At 42.5% G+C, this 22,176-nt stretch overlaps 3 protein-coding genes across 3 annotated transcripts; 2 read left to right on the forward strand and 1 right to left on the reverse strand.

The window, feature by feature from the left end:
* The first annotated feature begins 7 nt into the window (after positions 1–7).
* On the forward strand, positions 8–3,883 carry LOC145823886 (uncharacterized). The gene is made up of 5 exons (XM_082923436.1): positions 8–2,969; positions 3,065–3,135; positions 3,238–3,647; positions 3,689–3,763; positions 3,859–3,883. The coding sequence occupies exons 1-5, from the start codon at positions 8–10 to the stop codon at positions 3,881–3,883; spliced, it is 3,543 nt and encodes a 1,180-aa protein (XP_082779562.1).
* Positions 3,884–9,986: 6,103 nt separating this feature from the next.
* On the forward strand, positions 9,987–10,694 carry LOC145823887 (uncharacterized). Its single transcript, XM_082923437.1, has one exon. The coding sequence runs from the start codon at positions 9,987–9,989 to the stop codon at positions 10,692–10,694; it is 708 nt and encodes a 235-aa protein (XP_082779563.1).
* Positions 10,695–15,530: 4,836 nt separating this feature from the next.
* On the reverse strand, positions 15,531–21,094 carry LOC145823888 (uncharacterized). Its single transcript, XM_082923438.1, has 5 exons — positions 20,494–21,094; positions 19,271–20,411; positions 18,689–18,872; positions 18,302–18,454; positions 15,531–18,206 (listed from the first exon to the last, which is right to left on the reverse strand). The coding sequence occupies exons 1-5, from the start codon at positions 21,092–21,094 to the stop codon at positions 15,531–15,533; spliced, it is 4,755 nt and encodes a 1,584-aa protein (XP_082779564.1).
* Positions 21,095–22,176: the final 1,082 nt, after the last annotated feature.

Genomic DNA, 22,176 nt, shown 5'->3' on the forward strand with positions numbered 1-22,176 from the left:
TGCTTCTATGAGCTCCTTCAAGAAACCTTTCAAATACTTTGATTTCTGGTCTCAACACCCAGATTTTCTGAGTACGGTTTCTAACACTTGGGGGCAGTATATCCGGGGCGTTCCTATGTTTAGAGTCTGTCAAAAACTTAGGCATCTAAAAACCAGCCTTAAGCTTTTGAACAAAAAGGATTTTAGTGAAATATCTACCCGTGTTCAGAATGCTAAGGCTAATTTGGAGCTGATCCAGTACAAGCTGGATAAAGACCCTGTGAACAATGGGCTGCAAATTCAGGAGAGAGAGGAGTTGAAAAAATACATTGAGCTTAGCAAGTTAGAAGAGAGTCTTGCCCTTCAAAAATCCAGGGTGCAATGGCTTGGGCTTGGGGACAGAAATAGCAAATTCTTTTTTAGGTCTGTGAAGAGCAATATCAACAGAGGGAAAATTTTGAGTGTTGACATGGGTGATGGTACTAGGTCAACTAACAGTTCTGATATCCACACCTCTTTTGTCAATTTCTATACCAAGTTATTTGGCACTCCCTGTGTGGACCAGTATAATGGCTTCGAAAGAATTCAATCTTTGGTGAATAAAAAAGTCTCTCCTTCTCAATATGATTTGATGTCTAAACCTGTCTCTGAGACTGAAATCAAGGAGGTTTTTTGGTCCTTAAAAGCCAACAAAGCCCCCGGTCCTGATGGGTATTCCGCTGGGTTTTTCAAAAAATCTTGGGATATTGTTGGTAAGGATGTCACATTAGCCATCAAGTCATTTTTTGATACTGGTAAACTTCTTTCTGAGGTCAATAGTACCATCATTGCTCTCATTCCTAAAGTTCCCAACCCTATGCATGTTGGTGACTATAGACCCATTTCTTGTTGTAACACCGTCTACAAATGTATTGCTAAGATCATTGCTAATAGACTTAAATTGGCTCTTCCTGATCTGATTGATCCTGTGCAATCTGCCTTTGTCCAAGGTAGAAGGATCTCGGACAATATTTTCCTGTCCCAAGAGCTTATGAGAGGTTACCATAGGAAGTCCTTTACGCCTAAGTGTGCCATGAAAGTGGACATTATGAAGGCATATGATACTGTGAGGTGGGATTTTATTATTGATACTCTTACAGCTATGGCTTTCCCTCCTTGCATGATTACTTGGATAAAGGCTTGTATCACGAGCCCTTCTTTTTCGATATGTATTAATGGGAGCCTTCAGGGGTATTTTAAAGGGGCTCGGGGGTTAAGACAAGGGGACCCTATGTCCCCGTATCTATTTGTGGTGGCTATGGAGGTCCTTGCTAGGATTTTGGCTGAAAAGTCTAGGAATCCCCTGTTCAAATTCCACTGGAGATGTGAAAAAACCAAAATTGTCAATTTATGTTTTGCTGATGATCTGATGATCTTTAGCAAAGGGGACCCTGGTACTGTTAATCTTATCATGCAGGGTTTGGAGGAATTTAGAGATCTGTCGGGCCTCACTCCTAATCCTAGTAAGAGTAACATTTTCTTCTCGGGTTGTAGCATACAGCTTAGAGAGGAAATCCTTCAGATTGCAAAATTTACTGAGGGTTCCCTTCCGGTCAGATATCTTGGTGTGCCTTTAATCACTACTAAGCTTAAAGTGTCTGACTGCCATATTCTGGTGGAGAGAATTACCATGAGGATCAAAAGTTGGACCAATAAATTGCTCTCTTATGCTGGTAGAGCCCAACTCATAAAGTCTATCCTGTTTTCTATGCAGGTTTATTGGTCCTCTCTTTTTATCCTTCCTAAGAAGATAATTAGCGACATTGAGAGTATTCTTAGATCCTTTTTTTGGTCTGGGGTTGAGATGAAAAAGCATAGTGCTAAGATTGCTTGGAAGTATATCTGCAGAAATAAGAGTGAAGGTGGCCTTGGCTTTAAGGATCTGGAAGTCTGGAACAAGGCTGCTATAGCCAAACATGTTTGGTATCTGTTTTCGGGCGGGGATTGTTCTATGTGGTGCCAATGGGTCAAGTCCTACTTGCTCAAAGGTAGGAGTTTCTGGTCCGTTAAGACCCCCAGTGATCCGTCTTGGGTTTGGAGGAAAATTTTGTCTCTCAGGAACTTAATTTATCCTCTCATAAAATTTAGGATTGGTAATGGTGACACTGTGTTTCTTTGGTATGACAACTGGCACCCTCTAGGTTCTCTTTGGCAGAGGTTTGGGCCTAGGATCCTTTATGATACTAACCTTCCTGACAGCTCCAAGGTTAGTTCTATTGTCTCTAATGGCTCTTGGAAGTGGCCTGTTTCTAATTCTTGGGAGATTAAAGAGTGGATTTCCTCCACTCCTTCATCTCTCTTACCTTCTCCGGGCTCTTCTGACACTCCGGTTTGGAGCTTGACTGCTGATGGTACATTTTCTATCCAATCTGTTTGGGATTGGTGGAGGGAAAAAGGGCCTAAAGTCCCTTGGTCTAAACTTATCTGGGGCCCCCCTCTTATTCCTAGGGTTAGTTTTATTGTTTGGCTGGCCATTAATGAGAGACTTAATACTGGAGATAGGCTTCAATCTTTTGGCCTTGTCTCTAATCCTTGCTGCCCTTTCTGTCAAGCTCCTGAGGAGGATCATTCCCATCTCTTTTTCAGGTGTATTTTTTCCTCCAGGGTTTGGGGTGGCATGATGGCCAAATGTAATACTAACTGGCCTTCTCTGTCTTGGCTGGGTACTGTTGAGTTTGCTACTAAATCTACTAGGGGTAATTCTTTGAAAATGCTGGTTCTGAGGTTGTCTTTTCTATGCACTGTCTACCACATTTGGATGGAGAGGAATAGTAGAATCTTTAGTAAGGTCCACAAACCTGAAGAGGTTGTTACTAACTCTATTATCCAAATGGTTAGGGGTAGGCTCCTTTCTTTGGATAACATTAAATTTTCTGCAGGTGATCACTGGTTTTTGGAGAAATGGAACCTTCCCTACAAGATTATGCAGCCGACCAATGCTACTGCAATTGGTAGGAGTATGAGTGATGTGAGTTCACCTACAATTAGGGTTGAGTGATGGTGAGCATATACTGTGGGGTTTTACTAATTGGATGTTATTTTGTAGGTTCTCTTCTCTCTTATCAGGTTATGATGCACTCTATATCATTGAAGAGGCTGATTGGAGGGTTGAGTGATGTGAGCAAGCAAAGTACTCTATGCCACTGTGGGTTGAGTGAAGAGAGACAGTATACTTGTTTTGCTCTAACATTTATTATATATTATATATGTTTTTTGCAGGTTTATGGAGCTTTCAAGTATACTACCTATCTTGTTCTATTGAGAAATCTGGTGAGATGTGGGCCAAGTGATGTGAGGTTCTATATGGAGTGTAAGAATGTTGGTTACTGTGGGCCGAGTGTGGGGAGGTCTTATACTGTGTGTTTGTTATTTCTGCTGCTTTATGATCTTCATTACGGAGGTGGTAATTCCTATTCATGGCAGGTTGTGGTTTATGGCGTGGTTCGGTGGTATGGTAGCTCCTTACTCCGTAGTTACCTGAGGCTGTTAACAGCTTATTTCTCTCTTGCTGTGGAGAAGTGGTGGCTGACTGCTGTTCAGATTTGGGTGGCAGTTGGCAGTGTGTGTATGTACCATGGTGATGGCTGCTCCAAGCGCCTTGCTATGCTACAAGTGGGAGATAATCAGTGGTTGTTCTTTTTATTTTTATTTTTATTTTATTTGTTCACAGGTGGAGTGTGCAGTCTGCCTACTCCTACGGGTTGTGTAGGAGGCTTCATGTGTACCTTGGTGTCTCGGGTTACAGGTTTTCTGAGCAACTCGGTAGATGGGCCCCTCTTGGTTCCTTTCTTCGGTTTTGTTTGGATTCCTATTCTGTATATTATTTTTGTTTTGTTACAGGTGCCCATCCCTACGGGCTGTGTAGGGAGATTTTGTGGGTGTGATGATGCCCTTCCCTACGGGTTGTGTAGGGAGTTTTCTATCTGTGTAATGGTGATTGTTGGTTGCTGGGTTTGTCTTTTGTACAAGGTCCCTATTCATCATAGGATATGGCCTTTGTACAATTTGATTGGCTAAGCTTCTTTTTGGCTCTCCCCATCTTCGGATGTAGTTCCTAGGTTTGGTCTAGATCTTTGTTATATTTTCGGGCTTCGGTGTTTTGTGTGCTGAGGCTCGTGTTGTTTTCTGTTGTTAGGGCCTGGGGTATGCCCCTTGTATTTTTGTAAATTTTCTGTTTTATATTATTTCTTATTCACCCAAAAAAAAAAATGCACTTAGTGAACAAGTGTGATGGATACACAAAAGGTGAACACGATGTGTGATAGATGCACTTAGTGAACAAGTGTGATGGATACACAAAAGGTGAACACAAAGTGTGATAGATGCACTTAGTGAACAAGTGTGAAGGATACACAAAAGGTGAACACGAAGTGTGATAGATGTACTTAGTGAACAAGTGTGATGGATACACAAAAGGTTAACACAAAGTGTGATAGATGCACTATGCGAATGAGTGTGATGGATACACTAAAGGTGAACACAAAGTGTGATAGATGCACTATGTGAACAGAGTATGATTGATAAACTAAATGAATGAAGTGTGATTGATACACTAAATGTGAACACGAAGTGTGATAGATGCACTTAGTGAACAGAGTATGATAGATATACTGAAAATGAACACAAAGTGTGATAGATGCACTTAGTGAACAAAGTATGATTGATATACTGAAAATGAACACAAAGTGTGATAGATGCACTATGTGAACAGAGTATGATTGATATACTAAATGTGAACACGAAGTGTGATAGATGCACTTAGTGAACGAGTGTGATGGATACACTAAATGTACACAAAGTGTGATAGATGCACTTAGTGAACACAGTATGATTGATATACTGAATGTGAACACAAAGTGTGATAGATGCACTATGTGAACAGAGTATGATTGATATACTAAATGTGAACACGAAGTGTGATAGATGCACTTAGTGAATGAGTGTGATGGATACACTAAATGTACACAAAGTGTGATAGATGCACTTAGTGAACGAGTGTGATGGATACACTAAATGAACACAAAGTGTGATAGATGCACTTAGTGAACAAAGTATGATTGATATACTAAAAATGAACACAACGTGTGATAGATACACTATGTGAACAGAGTTTGATTGATATACTAAATGAATGAAGTGTGATTGATACACTAAACGAGAATGTATGTGATAGATACACAAAATGAAAGAAGTGTGATTGATACACTAAATAAATGAAGAAAGTGTGATAGATACACTAAGGGTGATTGAGGTGTGATTGATACACTAAAGAAATGAAGTGTGATTGATACACTAACTGAATGAAGTGTGATTGATACACTAAATAAAAGATCTCAAACGGAACTTCTTTGAATGAACCGTACATACAATATCGTGCATGAATGAGAAAGAAACTTGATAGGTACAATGCAATACAATGCATGATGTTTAATGAACGCAATAAACAAGCGTCGCGGCGCTTTAGAAAGCACCTCATGAGGTGAGTGGCGGTGAACCGCTATTCTCCGACGGGGATCTTCCCTTGTGCTCTTCGAACACTTACCTTCAATCTTACAGTACAAAGGCTCTGAAATATTGACAAGGGTTCTTCACATAGAACACTTTGGATGTTGCCCTTCTTCCTGATCATATTCACAACTTTCCCTATTCTCCAACGGGGTGACAGACTAGGTTGGTTCAGTATCCAGAATTGAGGTGCATACACGCTATCTCAACCTATGGGGCTTCCATACAGATTTCAAGCCGAGAACATGCCTCTGGGTATTTAAACCAGACTTTAGTCCCGGAAATCCCGAACCTTTACGTTCTAGGCATCAACCATTCGAACTTTAGTTTCCACCTTCGCAGTTGGTCTCTTAGGAACTCATTGCGAACACAGCCAAGATACCTCTGGCAGGGAATGGTACTCAGGGAGAGCACTTTTGATCGCCATTCTGGCTTGAAGCAAACTTGATCTTGAGCTTGAGGTAGAGGCACACTCGTACTTCAGAGCAATGGCAAGACTCGAAGAGGTACACACGGAATGTAGTCTCGGAACTTACTGAAGTTGAAACAAACTCAGATACCTGACATTTCCTCTTTTCTTTTGCTTTGTAGTTTGGAACCCATATAGCTTCAAATAGGTCCTGGTTTTACTATTCTGACATGACCTGGGTTGAACCCTGCGATTTTATGAAGGAACAAATACTATTTTGCACAAATGTGGAGAATGACACAACACTCTGAGCACAAAACGATTTTATTTTGAAATCGAAATTGAAAATGAATTCTCAACTGGGTATTGAGTCTACGACTGGACACAGGGCATCACGACTCAACAAAGGAAAACAAAGGTAAACAACCTAAACACATCGAGACACGCTCGGAACGACACAAAGCAAGAATCGAGATGAACAAAACAAAAGAACGAGAGACCTCTCAGTGCACGAGGAGCCAGTTTCTCCGGGTTTTATTTCCCACCATTTCTAATTTGTGATTCTCACATCACTCGGCCCTCAGGCTCTGTTTTTCTGAAAAAGCCATTTTCTCACTTTTTCTCTCAGCTCACATCTCTCTATTCTTCAATCTCTCATTTTTTTGTCCCTCCCCTGGGTGGTTGATGGATAAACAGAAAGTTGTGGGCTCTTGCCCATAGCATTCTGCTAGATTCTTCTTCTTGTTCATAACAGTGAGTTTCTTCCACAGAGGGGCTGTGCTACAATTGGGTGTGTAGCAAATCTGCAGCTAACATCGGTTGACGATACTCCGCGGGGGGGTTTGGATGTAATCAGATGTGTCCAAACAAAGGAGTGGAATATCTCGATCCATTCCCGTTTGTGCTTCGCACTTGGCTTGATACCTCGTTGCTTGGAGGATGTGAGAGCTTTCTGCCATTTTTCGGTTAGCTTCCGTTGTGCCCCTTTCTGGCAAGTATGGTGCCCTTTCTGGCAAATGCGTTGATAAAGGGGAAAAGACAGAACACCTGACTCAAACTGTGCCCCTAGTTCATCGTTTTGACCATTTTTTTTGGTTTGGTTTTCTACTAAAACAATTTTAACCAAAATGAGAGTTAGATTAACACGCTTGTTCGATTTTTTGATTCAAAATCATGCAAGTTAGTTTATGAGCACTGAAAATTTTCCTTTTTTGGGTCCAAGAAAAAGGTCCAGGTTTGGAAAAATGGAATAGTTTTCGAGAGAAAATCAGTCAACCTTAGTAAAAATTCTCATAAATTGTTTTTGCAAACAGCCACTGCTTAACGAGCATAGAACCCACTCTCGAGATGCACAACCTCAGATTCGAAGGAAAATTGCCCCTTGCTTAAGAGGAGCTGCATAGCAACGGAAAGTTGCCCCTTGTTTGAACGGCATTGCAGCGCATTGAATGGCAACGGAAAGTTGCCCCTTGTTTGAACGGCACTGCAGCGCACTGGACGGCAACGGAAAGTTGCCCCTAGTCTGAATAGTGCCGCAGCATGTGGCAACCAGTCCTTACAATGACAATTACAACCAAATTCTCGGATACAGAGAAGACAAAGATGACCAGAACCATCACATGGATACAGTCGAATTTGAAGTGTTTTACGGCTGGACTTCAGAATGAAGTTGCCTACGTATCCCAAAGATGGGAATCAAGCCTTACGTAGTTTGGGGTTAAGAAACACTCGTGTATTTAACCTCTCCTTTTGTGCTCTAACTTTTGCCAAGGCTGCCCTTTCTGGGTTTTCAACCTTGCGAGCTTTGTTCTTCTTTTCTTTTCATTCCTTTTCATTTTCTTCTCTTCTTTTTTCTTTTTTATCTTTTCTTTTTATTTTCTTCATTTTTTGCATTTTTCTTTTTTTTTTTCTTTTTCTTTTTGTTCTTTTTCTTGCTCTAACTTTTGCCTGGGTCGCCCTTCCGGGTTTTCGGACCAGCGAGCCTCTCAAGGGTAAAAGTGTAGCTTTTGTCCATATAGAATGGTTTGAGATCTCGAAGCCATCTGAATCTAAGAGAATGGATGTTGTTTGCTGATGATGTAGGAGTCCATCCAATGGGAGGCTGAATTTGCCCCTAGTGTTGTGGATAGGAACTTGGTTGTCCTTCACCAATACTTTCTTCTTTTCTCCCTTCTGGGATTTGGCATTCTCGCTGATCTTCATCGAACTCTTCGAGCACATTTGAAATTCTTTTGCCCCTAGTTCGAGGGGTGCTTCTGATCTAGCTTCGCAAGCTTCTTGATTTGACTTTGTCGCTGCTACTTCACGGGCTGCTTTTGATCCAGCCACATAGGCCTTACATTGTAGTTGACCATTGAACATTCTGAATCCAAGTTCAAGGTTCGAAAGCAAGGGGTCGAGTCTCGAGATTGAGAGTGATCCTAGGCTGCACAATCTCAAGAGAGATTCCACATAGGTCTTCGCAGGACCGCGCAAAACATTTTTTTGAAATCTTTTAAGAAAGCGACCAGTCGCTCGCGCCGAAGACAGTGTAGAACCAATCTGGATCAAGCCAGGATCCTTCCCAGTACTCACACTAACAAGCATGATTTCACTTACTAAGGGCTTAGCACGCCTCTCTTTCTCTCAATTGATCAAATTTTTGCAAAACCCAATGAATTCCTTTCTCTTCGTTTTCACCGTAGTGTTCAAAAAAAAGTTTTGAAAAACTTAGGTCAATGCAATAATTTCAAGGCACAAGAGAGCAGGTGGAATGCACTGCCATTTCATTCAAACTTTCTGGCACAACTGGCGCAAGGCAGAAGCATAAACAAGAGTATGAAAATCACTGCTGTTTTATTCAAATCTGTTGGCACAACTGGCTCCCCGGCAGAAACAGACTCAAAAGAAAACAAAAGGACAAACACAAAACAAAATAGTGATATCCGAAGAAACACCCCCGGAATCACCCGACTCTAACAAAACAGGACTGACTCGATACAACAAGATAGACCCTTAATCAAAAGACCGACTCAGAACAAAGAGACAGACTCAAAACAAAACCACAGAATTGACTCAACACCCAAGTCAGAAGCTACAAAAACCAGTATTCACAAATGCTCAAAACAGTGCGTGCCACACGCCACCACATCTGAAGTAAACTGAGTGCCAGCCGCAGCTGGTTCATCCCCCGATCACATAATCACATTATCCCCCGCAAGTTCATTGATCAAGTGCTGATAGACTTTGCAGGACCTGGTGCGGCAATGACCCCGTTGTCAAACAGATCTTGTTTCTGGTTGTGATAATGAGTTGAGGGATGAGATTCTTTGGGTTTGTCAATTCAGTGAAGGCAAGTTGCCTGTGAGATACCTGGGGTCCCTTTAGTTTCCACGAAACTTAAAGCCTCTGATTGTGATCAACTTGTGGATCGGATAACTAAAAGGATTAAGAGCTGGACAAATAAGTGTCTTACTTATGCTGGCCGTGCTCAACTGATCCGATCTGTTTTGTTTTCGATGCAAGTGTACTGGACGTCTCTATTCATTCTCCCAAAGAAGGTCACTCGGTCTATCGAGCGTCTTTTTAGAGTCTTTTTTTGGTCGGGTTGTGAGATGAAACCTCATGGGGCGAAGGTTTCTTGGGATAGAATTTGCTCTCCCCGGAAGGAAGGGGGTCTGGGGTTTAAGTCCATTTTTGTGTGGAATAAAGCTGCTATTGCGAAACATGTTTGGTTCCTCCTCTCTGGGGGTGAGCAATCTATGTGGTGTAGCTGGGTTAAGTCTTATCTCCTCAAAGGTAGGAGTTTTTGGAGGGTTAGGGTGCCAAATGACCCCTCTTGGGTCTGGCGGAAAATTCTCTCCCTTATACCTATAATTTACCCCTTAATCAAGTATAAGGTGGGAGATGGATCTGGAGTTTTCTTATGGTTTGACAATTGGCATCCAATAGGTTCTATTTGGGATAAGTTGGGAGGCGTATTGTGTACGACACCGCCTTAAGCATAGATGCTAAGGTAAGTCAGATTGTGGAGGGAAAATCTTGGAGATGGCCATTTCCTTCTTCTTGGGAGATTATGGACCTCATTAACAAAACTCCTTCAAATCTCCTCCCTACTGGTGGCCATGATAGTGTTAGTTGGTGCCCTACTCATGATGGGGACTTCACCATCCAATCCACTTGGAATGCATTACGTACTCACTATGACCATGTGAATTGGTCACATTTAATTTGGGGTCCTCACAATATCCCTAAAGTGAGTTTTGTGGTTTGGATGGCGATCCTTGGCCGTCTTAACACTGGGGACAGATTGCATCTATTTGGTGTGACGCAATCTGCTGTGTGTGCATTTTGTCAGTACCATCATGAAGACCACAATCACCTTTTTTTTGAATGTCCATTTTCGGAAAGAGTGTGGTCTTGTATTAAAGGTAAAATAAATGTTGATTGGCCATCCCTCCTCTGGGATGATTTGGTCCAGATTATTGCTAAATCTGTGAAAGGGAAATCCCTGGGGGCTATTATTACCAGGCTTGCCTTTACTTGTACTGTGTACCAGCTATGGGTTGCTAGGAATAATAGAGTGTTTAGTAAAGATATGGTCCCTGAAGAGGTGGTTATTAAGTGTATTGTTGATATGGTTAGGTTCAGGGTAATGCATATAACCAATTTGAAGACTAACCATAATGACAGCTGGTATCTTAGTTCATGGAAACTGCCTCGTACTATGCTGAAGCATGCTGCTGCTGATGTGAGGACTGAGAGTTCACTAAATGTGGGTTGAGTGAAGGTTAGCAAATAAATTGTGGGGTTTCCTAATGTTTGCTATTCATATAGGTGCTTGGATTCCTGGAAAGCTGATGGATGAGTGTACACCAACCAGTCTGAGGGTTGAGTTTCGTGTGAGGAATAAACACTCCATAACCTCCAACTTACTAGCCACATTGAGAGGATCTAACATGCTTATATATATCACTGTATCTTTTTCTTTTGCAGGTATATGGAGCTGTTTCCCGAGTGATGTGAGCATAGATATTTGTGGGTTGAGTGTAGTGAGCAATTATATGTGTGATGTTAACTGCTTCAGATTTCTGAGTTTTGCAAAGCCCTCTACTGTTGGTTACTTAATTCTGTTTGGTCCTTGCTGCATTACAGGGTCTACTATAATGTGTAGTATCTGTCCGGGTCACATGTGCTGTCTTGTTTTTCCTGTGTTGCTGGCTGGATTTGCATGTGTTGATGGCTGTCTGCTTGTGTCGATGGCTGGATCTGCCTATGGTGATGGCTGTGTCTGCCTATCTTGTTCTTTTCATTTCGGTGTGTCTCGTGGCTTGAAGCTGGACCTGCCTGTGTTGATGGCTGCTATAAGCGCCTCATGTGTGAAGTCTGATTTTCTATTATGTTTGTTTACATTAGAATCTGTTTGGTGTTTTGCCTACCCGTGTGGGATGTACACGGGGTACATGACATATGGATTTCATCTGACTTTTTGCTGCCTGTGATCGAGTGTGTTCATGTTCCTAATTTTTCATGCGGCACATGAACACATTTTGGCTATTTTTATTATGTATGGTTTATTTAGGTTAGGACGTATTTCATTTATTTTGTCCAGATAGTTCTGTTTTATTTCGTCAGTTTTTCTGGGTAATTCTGGAATGGCTTAGTTTTTGTTTTTTCTTTCTCTGGTTTCCTGTATAGTGCTTTGGTTAGGGCCTGGGGTATGCCCCTTGTCGTGGTGTAAGTTTTTTGTCTTTTATTTTATGACTTATCTACCCAAAAAAAAGTCAAACAGATCTTGTACATCATGGCGCAGACGAAAGCAACTGTCGGTGTCATGACCGGTTTGTTAATGGTAGGCACAGTATTTAGTCTGGTCATGCTTTGCAGGGATAGGATCGGGTAGGGGCCGTTGTTCCAACGATTTCAAATGTCCTTTCCGGAGTAGGACCTCTAGAGCCTTTGACAAAGGCATATGAAGTGGGGTAAAAACCCTCTTGACTTGAGGTGGATATTTGGTTTCTTGTGAGCTACTTCCGGATGCACTCGTGAATGGGGTAGCTGTTTTTGATGCGGAGGTGGTAACCATGCCCACTTCAAAAGATCTTGCAGCTGCATCACCACTGGTGGTCGCATTTGAACTGCGGGAAAATGCCCTCCTGGGCTGCTCTTTCTCCTGGTCAAGAAGGCCCTGCTTCATAGCGTCCTCGATCTGTACTCCCATCTCATGTAAGTCTGAAAAGGTGGGGAAAGGGAGAACGATCATTTTCTGCATAAGCTTGGGCTGGAGATTGCGCACAATCATCCGAATTTGATCTTTGTCAGTGGGCCTAAGGGTCATCATTGGGGCCTTGGCCCTCCAGCGGGCTATGAAATCAGAAAAACTCTCCTTAGGCTCTTGCCTTGTTGTTTCAAGATCACGGGTTGTGACCTCGATTTGCGTGTTATAGGAGTATTGCGCAACGAAGGCCTTGGCCATCTCATCCCAGTTTCGTTTGACATTGTCTTCTAATTTTGCATACCAGATAGCGGCCACACCTGACAGGGTCCGGCCGAACAATGAAAGCTTTTGCGGTCTGGTGAGGCCCATCGGCCGTAGTATATCTGAGAACAACCGGAGATGCACCAGGGGATCCCTAGATCCGTCAAAGCGGTCGATATGTGGCATTTTAAAGCGGTCTGGCAGCGTCACGACCGCATCGGTATATCCATCCTCAATGTCCGGGATGGACTCGATGCCCTGAGATTTCTTGAACAGTTTTTCAAGCTTGCTCACCTTCAATGCTGTGGGGTTGTAGTGACCCTCATTACTCACCTTAGCCTCGGGCATGAGCATTTGTATAATCTTGTTTTGCTAAGTTACAGTAGTGAATTTTCTTGACTTGTCCTAACTAGAATGAGATTTTGTCTTGGTTTGTACTTATGTGAAATTTACGTGTTGAGCCTTGTTCTTTTCTGGTGAGTCTAGTTGAGGTCACCTTAAAGCCAGAACCACCTTGAAACCACTTTGGTTGACCTCTACCTTCTTCTTGGCATATTGGCCGAGATGTCATCTTCTAGGCCGAGGTGTATCATCAAGGTCGAGAGGTGTACCATCTGGGTCAAGATGTTATCCTTGAACCCAAGTGATCTTGTTCCGGATTGGTGCGACCTAGACCGAGGTGTGGCACAGCTAGGCCAAGTGTCATCCGTCCTAGCCGGGATCATTGATACCTCACCTACCGGAGCCGATGTTTTCACCCGATGTCAGTACCTTGTCAGAATGCCATGCCACTTTACTTGTTAAACACCCTTTCGCCATACTCTGTCTGGCCTGTCAGCCACCTTTTCGGGGAGAACCAACCAGCCGTTGCCACGTGTCCGAGCTGAGTGTTAAATCAGCCGGCAGTGAGTAGAACCTATCATTTTGTATTATATCTTTGCCTTGAGAGAGAGAAGCTCTAGAAGGAGTTTTAGAGTGAAGGAGTGGATCTTCGAGCTTGATTCTTAGGGATCTAACCCTTAGATTCGTGTATTAAGGTTAGATTCTTGACCTACTCTTGTAGTTCTTGTTAATCATCTAGCTGCATTGCATGATCGAGCATAATTTATAAGCCATGCATCGATTTAAAGTTTGGTTTTAGAAAGAGAAAGTGTTATTCATGTGTTCTTGAAATAAAAGTCTTGTTTGATCCGAAAGCTTGCATCAAGATTCATGTTTTTGTGTTTGTTTTCATAAAATCTTCGAGTATGGGTACCCAGGTCCATGTTTTTGAATTCATGGCATGAAATCTTAGATTTTGTAATGATAAGTTATGATCTTTGCAACCGTATTCTTCATGTTCTTCAAGAAAGGGAAAACCCAGATTTTCCCGACTTCATTTCCTTGAGCGTGGCCACCGGGACCACACCTCGGCAAGAAGGTGTGGGACCTCGGCAATAGCCTGGTTGGTACCCAGCATGTTTCCCCAAGAGGAGAAACAGTGTTTTGTCTTGGTGAACTTGATTTATTGATGAACTCGATTTATTCCACGGTTGTCATAAGCTATGATTATGCATTGTTTATTAAGGATCTCGGATGTCATACATGCAAACCCTTTATTACTTGTACCGTTCACTGAGTATCCAAGCTCACCCTCTCTATATATATATATGTAGGTGATGAGTAGGAAGGCGGTGACGCCTAGGTGTGACTCGCAAAGCTTGTTTTGGGTTTTTGTTATGTCGGCCTAACTTGTATTCATGTCGGCAGTCTTGAAAATTATGCTTCTCGGCTTATAATGCTTGTAATTTACACACGTCGGCTGGAGAAGCCTTTTGATCAAGAAGTAAAAATGTATTTTTGTACTTCATTTCTAATTGTATTCAAGTTGTAAAACTATGTAAAGATGTATGCCATTCCATTTGACTTATGCACTGCTCTTATGGACCACTTGTATTTTGGATTATTGCTTCCGTACTTTTTTTTGGGTGAATAAGTCATAAATTAAAAACACAGAAAATTACACATATACAAGGGGCATGCCCCAGGCCCTAACCAAAGAAACAAAGGAAACAAATGAACAGAACCAACCTAGATCAACAAGCTAAGAATCCAAAATAGCAAAAAATAAACATGCCTAATGAACAGTCCACACACAACGACACAGACCCAAACATACAAATATGTTCATGTGTCCCATAATAAACATATGGGAAATATGAACACAATCAGACAGGTTTGGGACCATACAGACCAGCTTAAACATGCACATCCCGCAGTTAAAGCATAATACCAAAAAATACAGCATGCAATCATCAGGCTTTGATAACCAAATAATAAAATAAACAATAAACAAAAAGTTCATCACGTCCTGGGCATTTCCAGCATCCATAGTTAGCAAAAAAACTGAAGTCCATCTCTTGGCTGTCCTGCTATTCACAGATATTGCTCCTATGCAAAAGAGGAACATGTCGAAAGAAGACCAAGGACAGCTCACAAGCGTACCATAATCCACAGTACGAAACCCAAAAAGCAGCAAAACAGAAATACCGTGCACATCCCGCACGGATAGGCCAAAAAGAATTAAACATAGCAAACCATCTATAATGTCCAACCGTAAGAAGTCAAAATAAACGAAAAGAAAGACAATCTTCCCACCAGAGGCGCTACAAGCAGCCATAACCACACACCAGGAAACTTTTAAAACCGAGGCATTTGTACCAGCAGACCAGCAATACCCATAGAGACGCAGCTGACCTCCCATGCCACCCATGCCTTGCTTACACTCTGTAGTAAACCCTGGATTGTGTAACTTGAAGACATTACAACCAAATGAAGAAAGAAAACCATGCTTCAGGAACATAATAATAGAGCTCACAATATAGGACCTCACAACACTCAACCCACAGTATAGGAACTCACACCACTCAATAACAGCATCCTTAGCCTGCATATAAAAATTTACTATATATATAAACATTAGTACAAAACAATTTGGGAACTGGATTCACTCAACCCACAATAAGCTACAGAAAGTGTTTGTTTCTCACAACACTCAACTCTCAAGAGAAATCCGTAAGCACAGCAACTGCAAATATGAGCAAACAGTTAGTAAACAAATTTTGCTCTCCTTCACTCAACCCTCATGTAGAGGAACTCACATCACTCAGCAGCCCTCCCATTCTTGACAGAGGAAAGGGGCTTCAAAACATTTTCAGGCAAATTCCAATGAGTTAGAAACCATTTATCCCCTGGAGATCTGGGAAAGGTATTAACAGAAAGTAATCTCCCCCTAACCATGTGAATAATAGATTTGATCACAACCTGTACAGGTTTAGAGACATTACTGAATTTCCTGTTATTCCTCTCAAGCCAAAGATTGTAAACAGTGCACGTCAAAGCCAACTTAAGGACATGAGCTCTGAGAGATTTACCCTTAGTTTCTCCTGTAGCATGAGTAATGATCCCAGGCCAATAAAGATCTGGCCAGTTAACATTGCATTTACCTTGAATAGCTTGCCAAACATTTGACGAGAATATGCAATCAAAAAAGAGATGAGAATGACTTTCATTGGGATCTTGGCAAAAGGAGCAGGTTGTGATCACCCCAAAAGCAGACACTCTATCACCAGTATTAAGCCTCTCCTGAATAGCAAGCCAGACAATAAAGCTAACCTTAGGTATTTTATGGGAACCCCAGACAAAATCATGCCAAGCTACCTTGGCAAACTTACTTCTCCAGTGGTGCCAAGTAGACTTGATGGTGAATTTCCCATCAGAAGTGAGGGTCCAACTAAGAAGGTCATTTTTAGAGGAATCAGGTCTACAACTCTCAGGAGTAGACGAGATCCACTCTTGAATTTCCCATGAATTAGGGAAAGGCCAATGCCAAGAGTTACCACGAACAATTTGACTAACTTTGGTCTCACTATTAAAGCCAGAATCATACTGAATTCTATCCCCATATCTATCCCAAAGGGGCCCAAGAGGATGCCAATTATCATACCAAAGGAATGTGGAGTCACCCTTACCTATCTTGTGGAGAATAAGAGGGGAGACAATATTCCTAAGAGACAAAAGCTTCCTCCAAACCCAAGAAGGGTCACTAGGAGTTTTGACATGCCAGAAACTTCTACCCTTGAGTAAGTACGATTTTATCCATTGGCACCACATAGATTGTTCCCCCCCGGAAAAAAGAAACCAAATGTGTTTGGCAATAGCAGCCCTATTCCAAATCTCAATGGATTTAAAGCCCAGACCGCCCTCATTTTTAGGAGCACACACCTTGTCCCACGCTACTTTAGCACTATGCTTTTTGAGCTCAGTACCAGACCAAAGAAACGCCCGAAGGATACCCTCAATCTCCTTAACCACCTTCTTAGGAAGGATGAAAAGAGAAGACCAATACACTTGCATAGAAAAGAGAATGGTCTGAATAAGCTGGCCTCTTCCAGCATATGAAAGAATCCTGTTAGTCCAGCTCTTAACCCTTTTAGTGATTCTATCAGTGAGTTGGTTACAGTCAACCGCTCTTAACTTAGTAGTAATGAGAGGAACCCCAAGATATTTAACAGGGAGGGTCCCTTCACTAAACTTAGCAACTCTAAGGATCGACTCTCTCAACTCGTGGTTGCAACCAGAGAAGTAGATATTGCTCTTGTTAGAGCTGGGAGTGAGGCCAGAAAGACTACTAAACTCATCAAGGCCAGCCATGATAAGTTCAACCGTTGGGACATCCCCTCTACAAAAGATCATAAGATCATCAGCAAAACAGAGGTTAACAATTTTAGTTTTGTCACATCGCCAATGAAACTTGAAAGCCGGGAGATGAGACTTTTCAGCAAAAATCCTAGCAAGAATTTCCATGGCTAGGACAAAAAGGTAGGGGGACATGGGATCACCTTGTCTAAGCCCCCTGGCACCTCTAAAATAGCCATGCAGGCTACCATTGATACTGATAGAGAAGGAAGGGCTAGTAATGCACGCTTGTATCCAAGACACCATAGTAGGAGGAAAGCCCATAGCACGAAGAATATCAATAATAAACTCCCATCTAACGCTATCATAAGCTTTCATAATGTCCACTTTCATGGCACACTTAGGGGTGGGGGAACCTCTATGGTACCCTCTCAGCAGCTCTTGGGAAAGGAAAATATTATCAGATATTTTCCTACCAGAAACAAATGCGGACTGAACAGGATCAATCAGATCAGGGAGAACTGTTTTAATCCTATTAGCAATAATTTTCGCAATGCACTTGTAAATGGTATTACAGCAAGATATAGGCCTATAGTCCCCAACTTTTACAGGGTTAGGAACTTTAGGAATAAGAGCGATAATGGTACTATTGACTTCAGAGAGTAACCGACCAGATTCAAAGAATGTTCTAATGGCTTGGGTGACCTCTCTACCTACAACATCCCAGGAGCTCTTAAAGAAGCCAGCAGAAAACCCATCAGGGCCAGGGGCCTTATTGGGTTTTAACGACCAGAAGACTTCTTTAATCTCCTTATCAGACACAGGACTAGCAAGCAACAAAGATTGGTCTTGAGACAGCTTAGTTTTCACCAGAGAATTAATCCTAGCAAAACCATTGTAGTGATCATCAATAGGCTTGCCAAATAAGCCAGTAAAGAAGCTAATGAAAGCATCTTGAATATCCTCCGGCTTAGTAGTTCTAAGCCCATCATGTCTCTCAATACAGAGAATTTTACCCCGATTAATGTTGCCTTTAATAGACCTAAAGAAGAACTTGCTATTACTATCCCCCAAACCAAGCCACTGGATCCTAGACTTTTGGCGGGCCAAGCTTTCTTCAGCAGCACTAAGATCCACATACTGTTTATAGAGACTCTTTTCAAGTGTTTGTAGAACAGGATTGCCAGGGTCCTTATCCAACTTCCACTGAACAGAATTTAACTCCGAACTCGTACTCTAGTGGAGATATCACTAAAATCCTTTTTGTTCAAAGCTTTAAGACCAGGCTTCAAGTCGCGGAGTTTTTGACAAATACGAAACATAGGAACCCCAGGGATATACTGGTTCCACACCTCAGACACAGTAGGAATAAAGTTTTCATGGTGAGCCTAAAAATCAAAAAGCTTAAATGGTTTCTTAAAAGAGGCCCCATCAGTAGAGACAGTAACCACTGCCGGGGAGTGATCAGAGACAGAAGAGGGATGAAAATACGCAGAGGAAGCTGGGAAAGAATCAAGCCACGATTCATTCACCAAAACTCTATCAATTTTAGTTGCAATATAAGCCCCACTGTCTCTTTTATTAGCCCAAGTGAATTAGCAACCACCATAAGATAAATCCACCAATTCAGACTGAAGAATGTGAGAATTTAAAGCTTCTTTTTCACTAGACCACACAGATGAGCCACCAAACTTCTCAGACCCATACCGAATAGCATTAAAATCACCTAACATAATCAGAGGGTCTTTGGACAGCAGACAAGAGGTCCTGACCATGTATTCAAAAAACTCCTTCCTAACAATATGCCTATTATCGGTATAAACAAAACAGGCTTTAAAAACAGCATCTTTCGCAAAATCAGTGATTTCACGCAGCAAAAATTGATCAGATGACTCAATTAACTTAACTGAACAAAAAGTAGCATCCCAGCATACACAAATTCTCCCAGTTTGAGTAGGAAGTGAGTTAGTCAAAAAGGACCAATTATTTAAACAAGATGATAAAATACGATTTTCATTTGTAGCTTTTATTTTGGTCTCCAAAATGCCCAAGACCTTAATATCTTCACGGTTCAAAATTTTTTTAACTTCTTTATGCCTAGAAGGGTCATTAAACCCTCTAACATTCCATGATGCAATTTTAAAAGTCATTGGAGACAACAAAAAAATTTTATTAACCCACTATCAAACTAAACTGGGACTTACCTTTGTTTCTTCCTCTGGCTCTTTTTGCCCTTGCCAGAGGAGCTACTTTTTGCAGATTGAGTTTGTTTTGCCTGCTCTTCTATTGGAACAACTTTTTTTGGTGTAGTACCCTTCAAATTTTCCACTTTCTTGATGAGCTCTGTATCATGTGGTAGGACCAACTTAGTAAGCGCCATCAACTCCTTCTGAAGCTCATCCAGCCCCTCGAGGTTGGGAACAGACTGCTCCCCAGGACTAGCCCCCTGATCAATTTCCTTAAGCCCATCACTTAAGTCCTCCACTGCCACTGCTGTAGGTGGAAGGCTCTGACCAGTTTCGTGAGTTTCTTGAGTAGCCCCTTCTTGCACTTCTAGTTGCTCCAAGATAGGGTCCCCCACCTTCCTTTTACCCTTGGCTTTCACTGTACTCCATCCTGGATCAGGATGATCTTCAGTCTCCTTTTGAAGGGAAATCAAATGGGCTACTTGGGTCTTCACACACTTAGTAGTATCATGACCAAAAGCTATGCAGTGGTCACATTTGGGAGGAAGCCCTTGATATTCCACATGGATAACCACCTCTTCACCCCCGCAGTTTGCTCTGAACATAGACGACAGTGTGGAACTAGCATCAGCTTCTACACAAACTCTAGCAAATGAAACCCGGCTTCCCTTCTCTGTAAGATTATCCATAAACAACGGAATTCCCACTGCACTTGCAATACGGCTAAGCCCATCACTGTCCCAGTATTCAAAGGGGACATTAAAAAATTTAGCCCACATAGGGACTTTAGTTGCTTTTTCCTTAGTCAATTTCATCATCCTGGTCCACTTCTTGAGAAATAGATTGAAGCCCCCTATGTACCATGGACCCCCTTCAAGGACAGAGCTACAACAGTCTGGATTATCGAAGATAAAGAAACTAAATCCCTCAGTATTAACCAGAACTTCTTTCAACCCCTTACTTTTCCACAAACCGAAAGCACTATTGCGTAAATAGTTAAAAGAAACTCCCTTGTCCAGAAAATAACCCACCAAAGACGAGTCCCATTTTTCTAAAGGATTAGGTCTAGGGGGCAGATCCACACTAACAGCACCCTCATTACGAATTGGTGGAACATACCTCAGCGGAACATTGGACCGAAGTGAAGGCGTCGCTATTTCTGCCCAGGATTTAGTGTTTGGTTGCCCGTGACCACCCCCCGCGTCCTCTCCCTCCTCTACCTTCTCTGACTGCAAAACTACCTCCCTGAGGAGGATCAACCTCATCACGAACCTGTACGGGCTCCTCAGAGGGGTTCCGATCATATACCTCTTCAATCTGATGAACACCGATGGACGGAGATCGGTTGTCTTCCATCGTGGCAAGAGACGGATCTGACTGTAACGTCTCCGTTTCCCCCTGAGCGCGAGAATCACTACGATTTTTTGCCACCACAATGCTATCCGGAAGATTTTGAAACACAGAATGGACGCTATCCATACGATCTGACCAACGGGGTGGATCTATACCTTGGATGGTTGGTGTAGCCTCCCCTTTCAAACGCCTCAAACGATCTGCAACCCTTTGAAAATCCTCCTTCGAAACGAGATCTAGCCCTCGAGTCGGATGATGTAGGGTTTCAACCCTTGGTTCAGGAACAACAGTGAGATCCACTTCGGAATCGCGATCTAGATGAGAAGTCGTCGTTGGATCCATCTCACACTCACTCAATATTTCAAACTGATTTTTCGTAAACCCTAAAGCGTCAGTTGGATTTTTTAACACTTCACCCCCCAAAAGCGGAAGATTCATATCCACCAGAGATGGGCCCCCAGAACTAGCCATTGCATTTACTTCTACCATCGCATTCAATGAGGAATTGAAACCCTAGAAACACAGAGTTTCTAGAGAGAGGTAGGAGCTTCTCACTCTAACCCATTACTTCCTATTTTGTTGCCCTTTGCTTCCGTACTTGAGAGCCCTATATATATTTATACTCTGATTGTGTGCGAATTTTGTAAGTTAGCCTTCGGTAATCTCAGATTACTGGCCATCATGGCACTAAACTACTAGGGGCGGTTTGGGGTCGTGACAGGGGTCCACCTCGGACTCAAAGGGAGAATCCGGCAGGTTGGTGGGTGTTTTGGGTAATTGGGATAGGATTGGGGGCGGAGCCAATCCTGTCGGAATGTCCATATCTCCCTGGCCATTTGGTGCCTCCTCGGGTGCTGGGACTCCTGGTGGGGAAGGGGCTTGGAGCGAAGCAGATGCTCCGGTTTGCTGCTGTAGCCGGGTAATTAACTCTGCTTGTTGAGCCATGATCGCAGCCTGCTGTTTGGCAAATTTCGTCTGGCGGGCAGCGTCTTGCTGCATGAGTTTCATACTTTCTTGGTGTTGACGCATCATTTCCTCCATCCCTGCCATGTTCTGCTATTCCAGCTGACTGACTGGTATATCTATCTCTGTGATAGAAACTAAGGCCTCAGCTTGATTGTTCACTGGTGGGGTGGATAAGGGCCACTGATCTGGTAACTGCTGAACCGATTATTTGTGCCTAACTGGCCCCTTTTACCCTGCCTCTGGTGGAGGAACACTGATTTGCCCTTGAACTGATTCTCTGACTTGACAAAGTTTATCAGCACAAGTCCGATGAACCTCGGGGGATATCGGAGCCTTCTGAAGCTATGGTTCCAAGACTACCCTAGCAAAAGAGAAAACATGCAGCATCTCAGCCTGATTTCACCAAAACAGATATGAGCAGTCGAATAACTGTGCTCTCTACTGAATTCTGTCCAAAAATTCTGCCAGTGAACTGATACCCTCAGGTAAAACTGATTCCCAGATATTGATGCCGCAGGCCTGATACCCAGACTTGCAAACTGTTACATGCATTCTTTTAGGGACACACCCTAAAAGCACATAGCAAGCAAGTGAGAGCCAAAACA

This window comes from Camellia sinensis, chromosome 4 (assembly GCF_055761805.1).
Source record: "Camellia sinensis isolate YWXY chromosome 4, ASM5576180v1, whole genome shotgun sequence".
NCBI classification, from domain to species: Eukaryota; Viridiplantae; Streptophyta; class Magnoliopsida; order Ericales; family Theaceae; genus Camellia; species Camellia sinensis.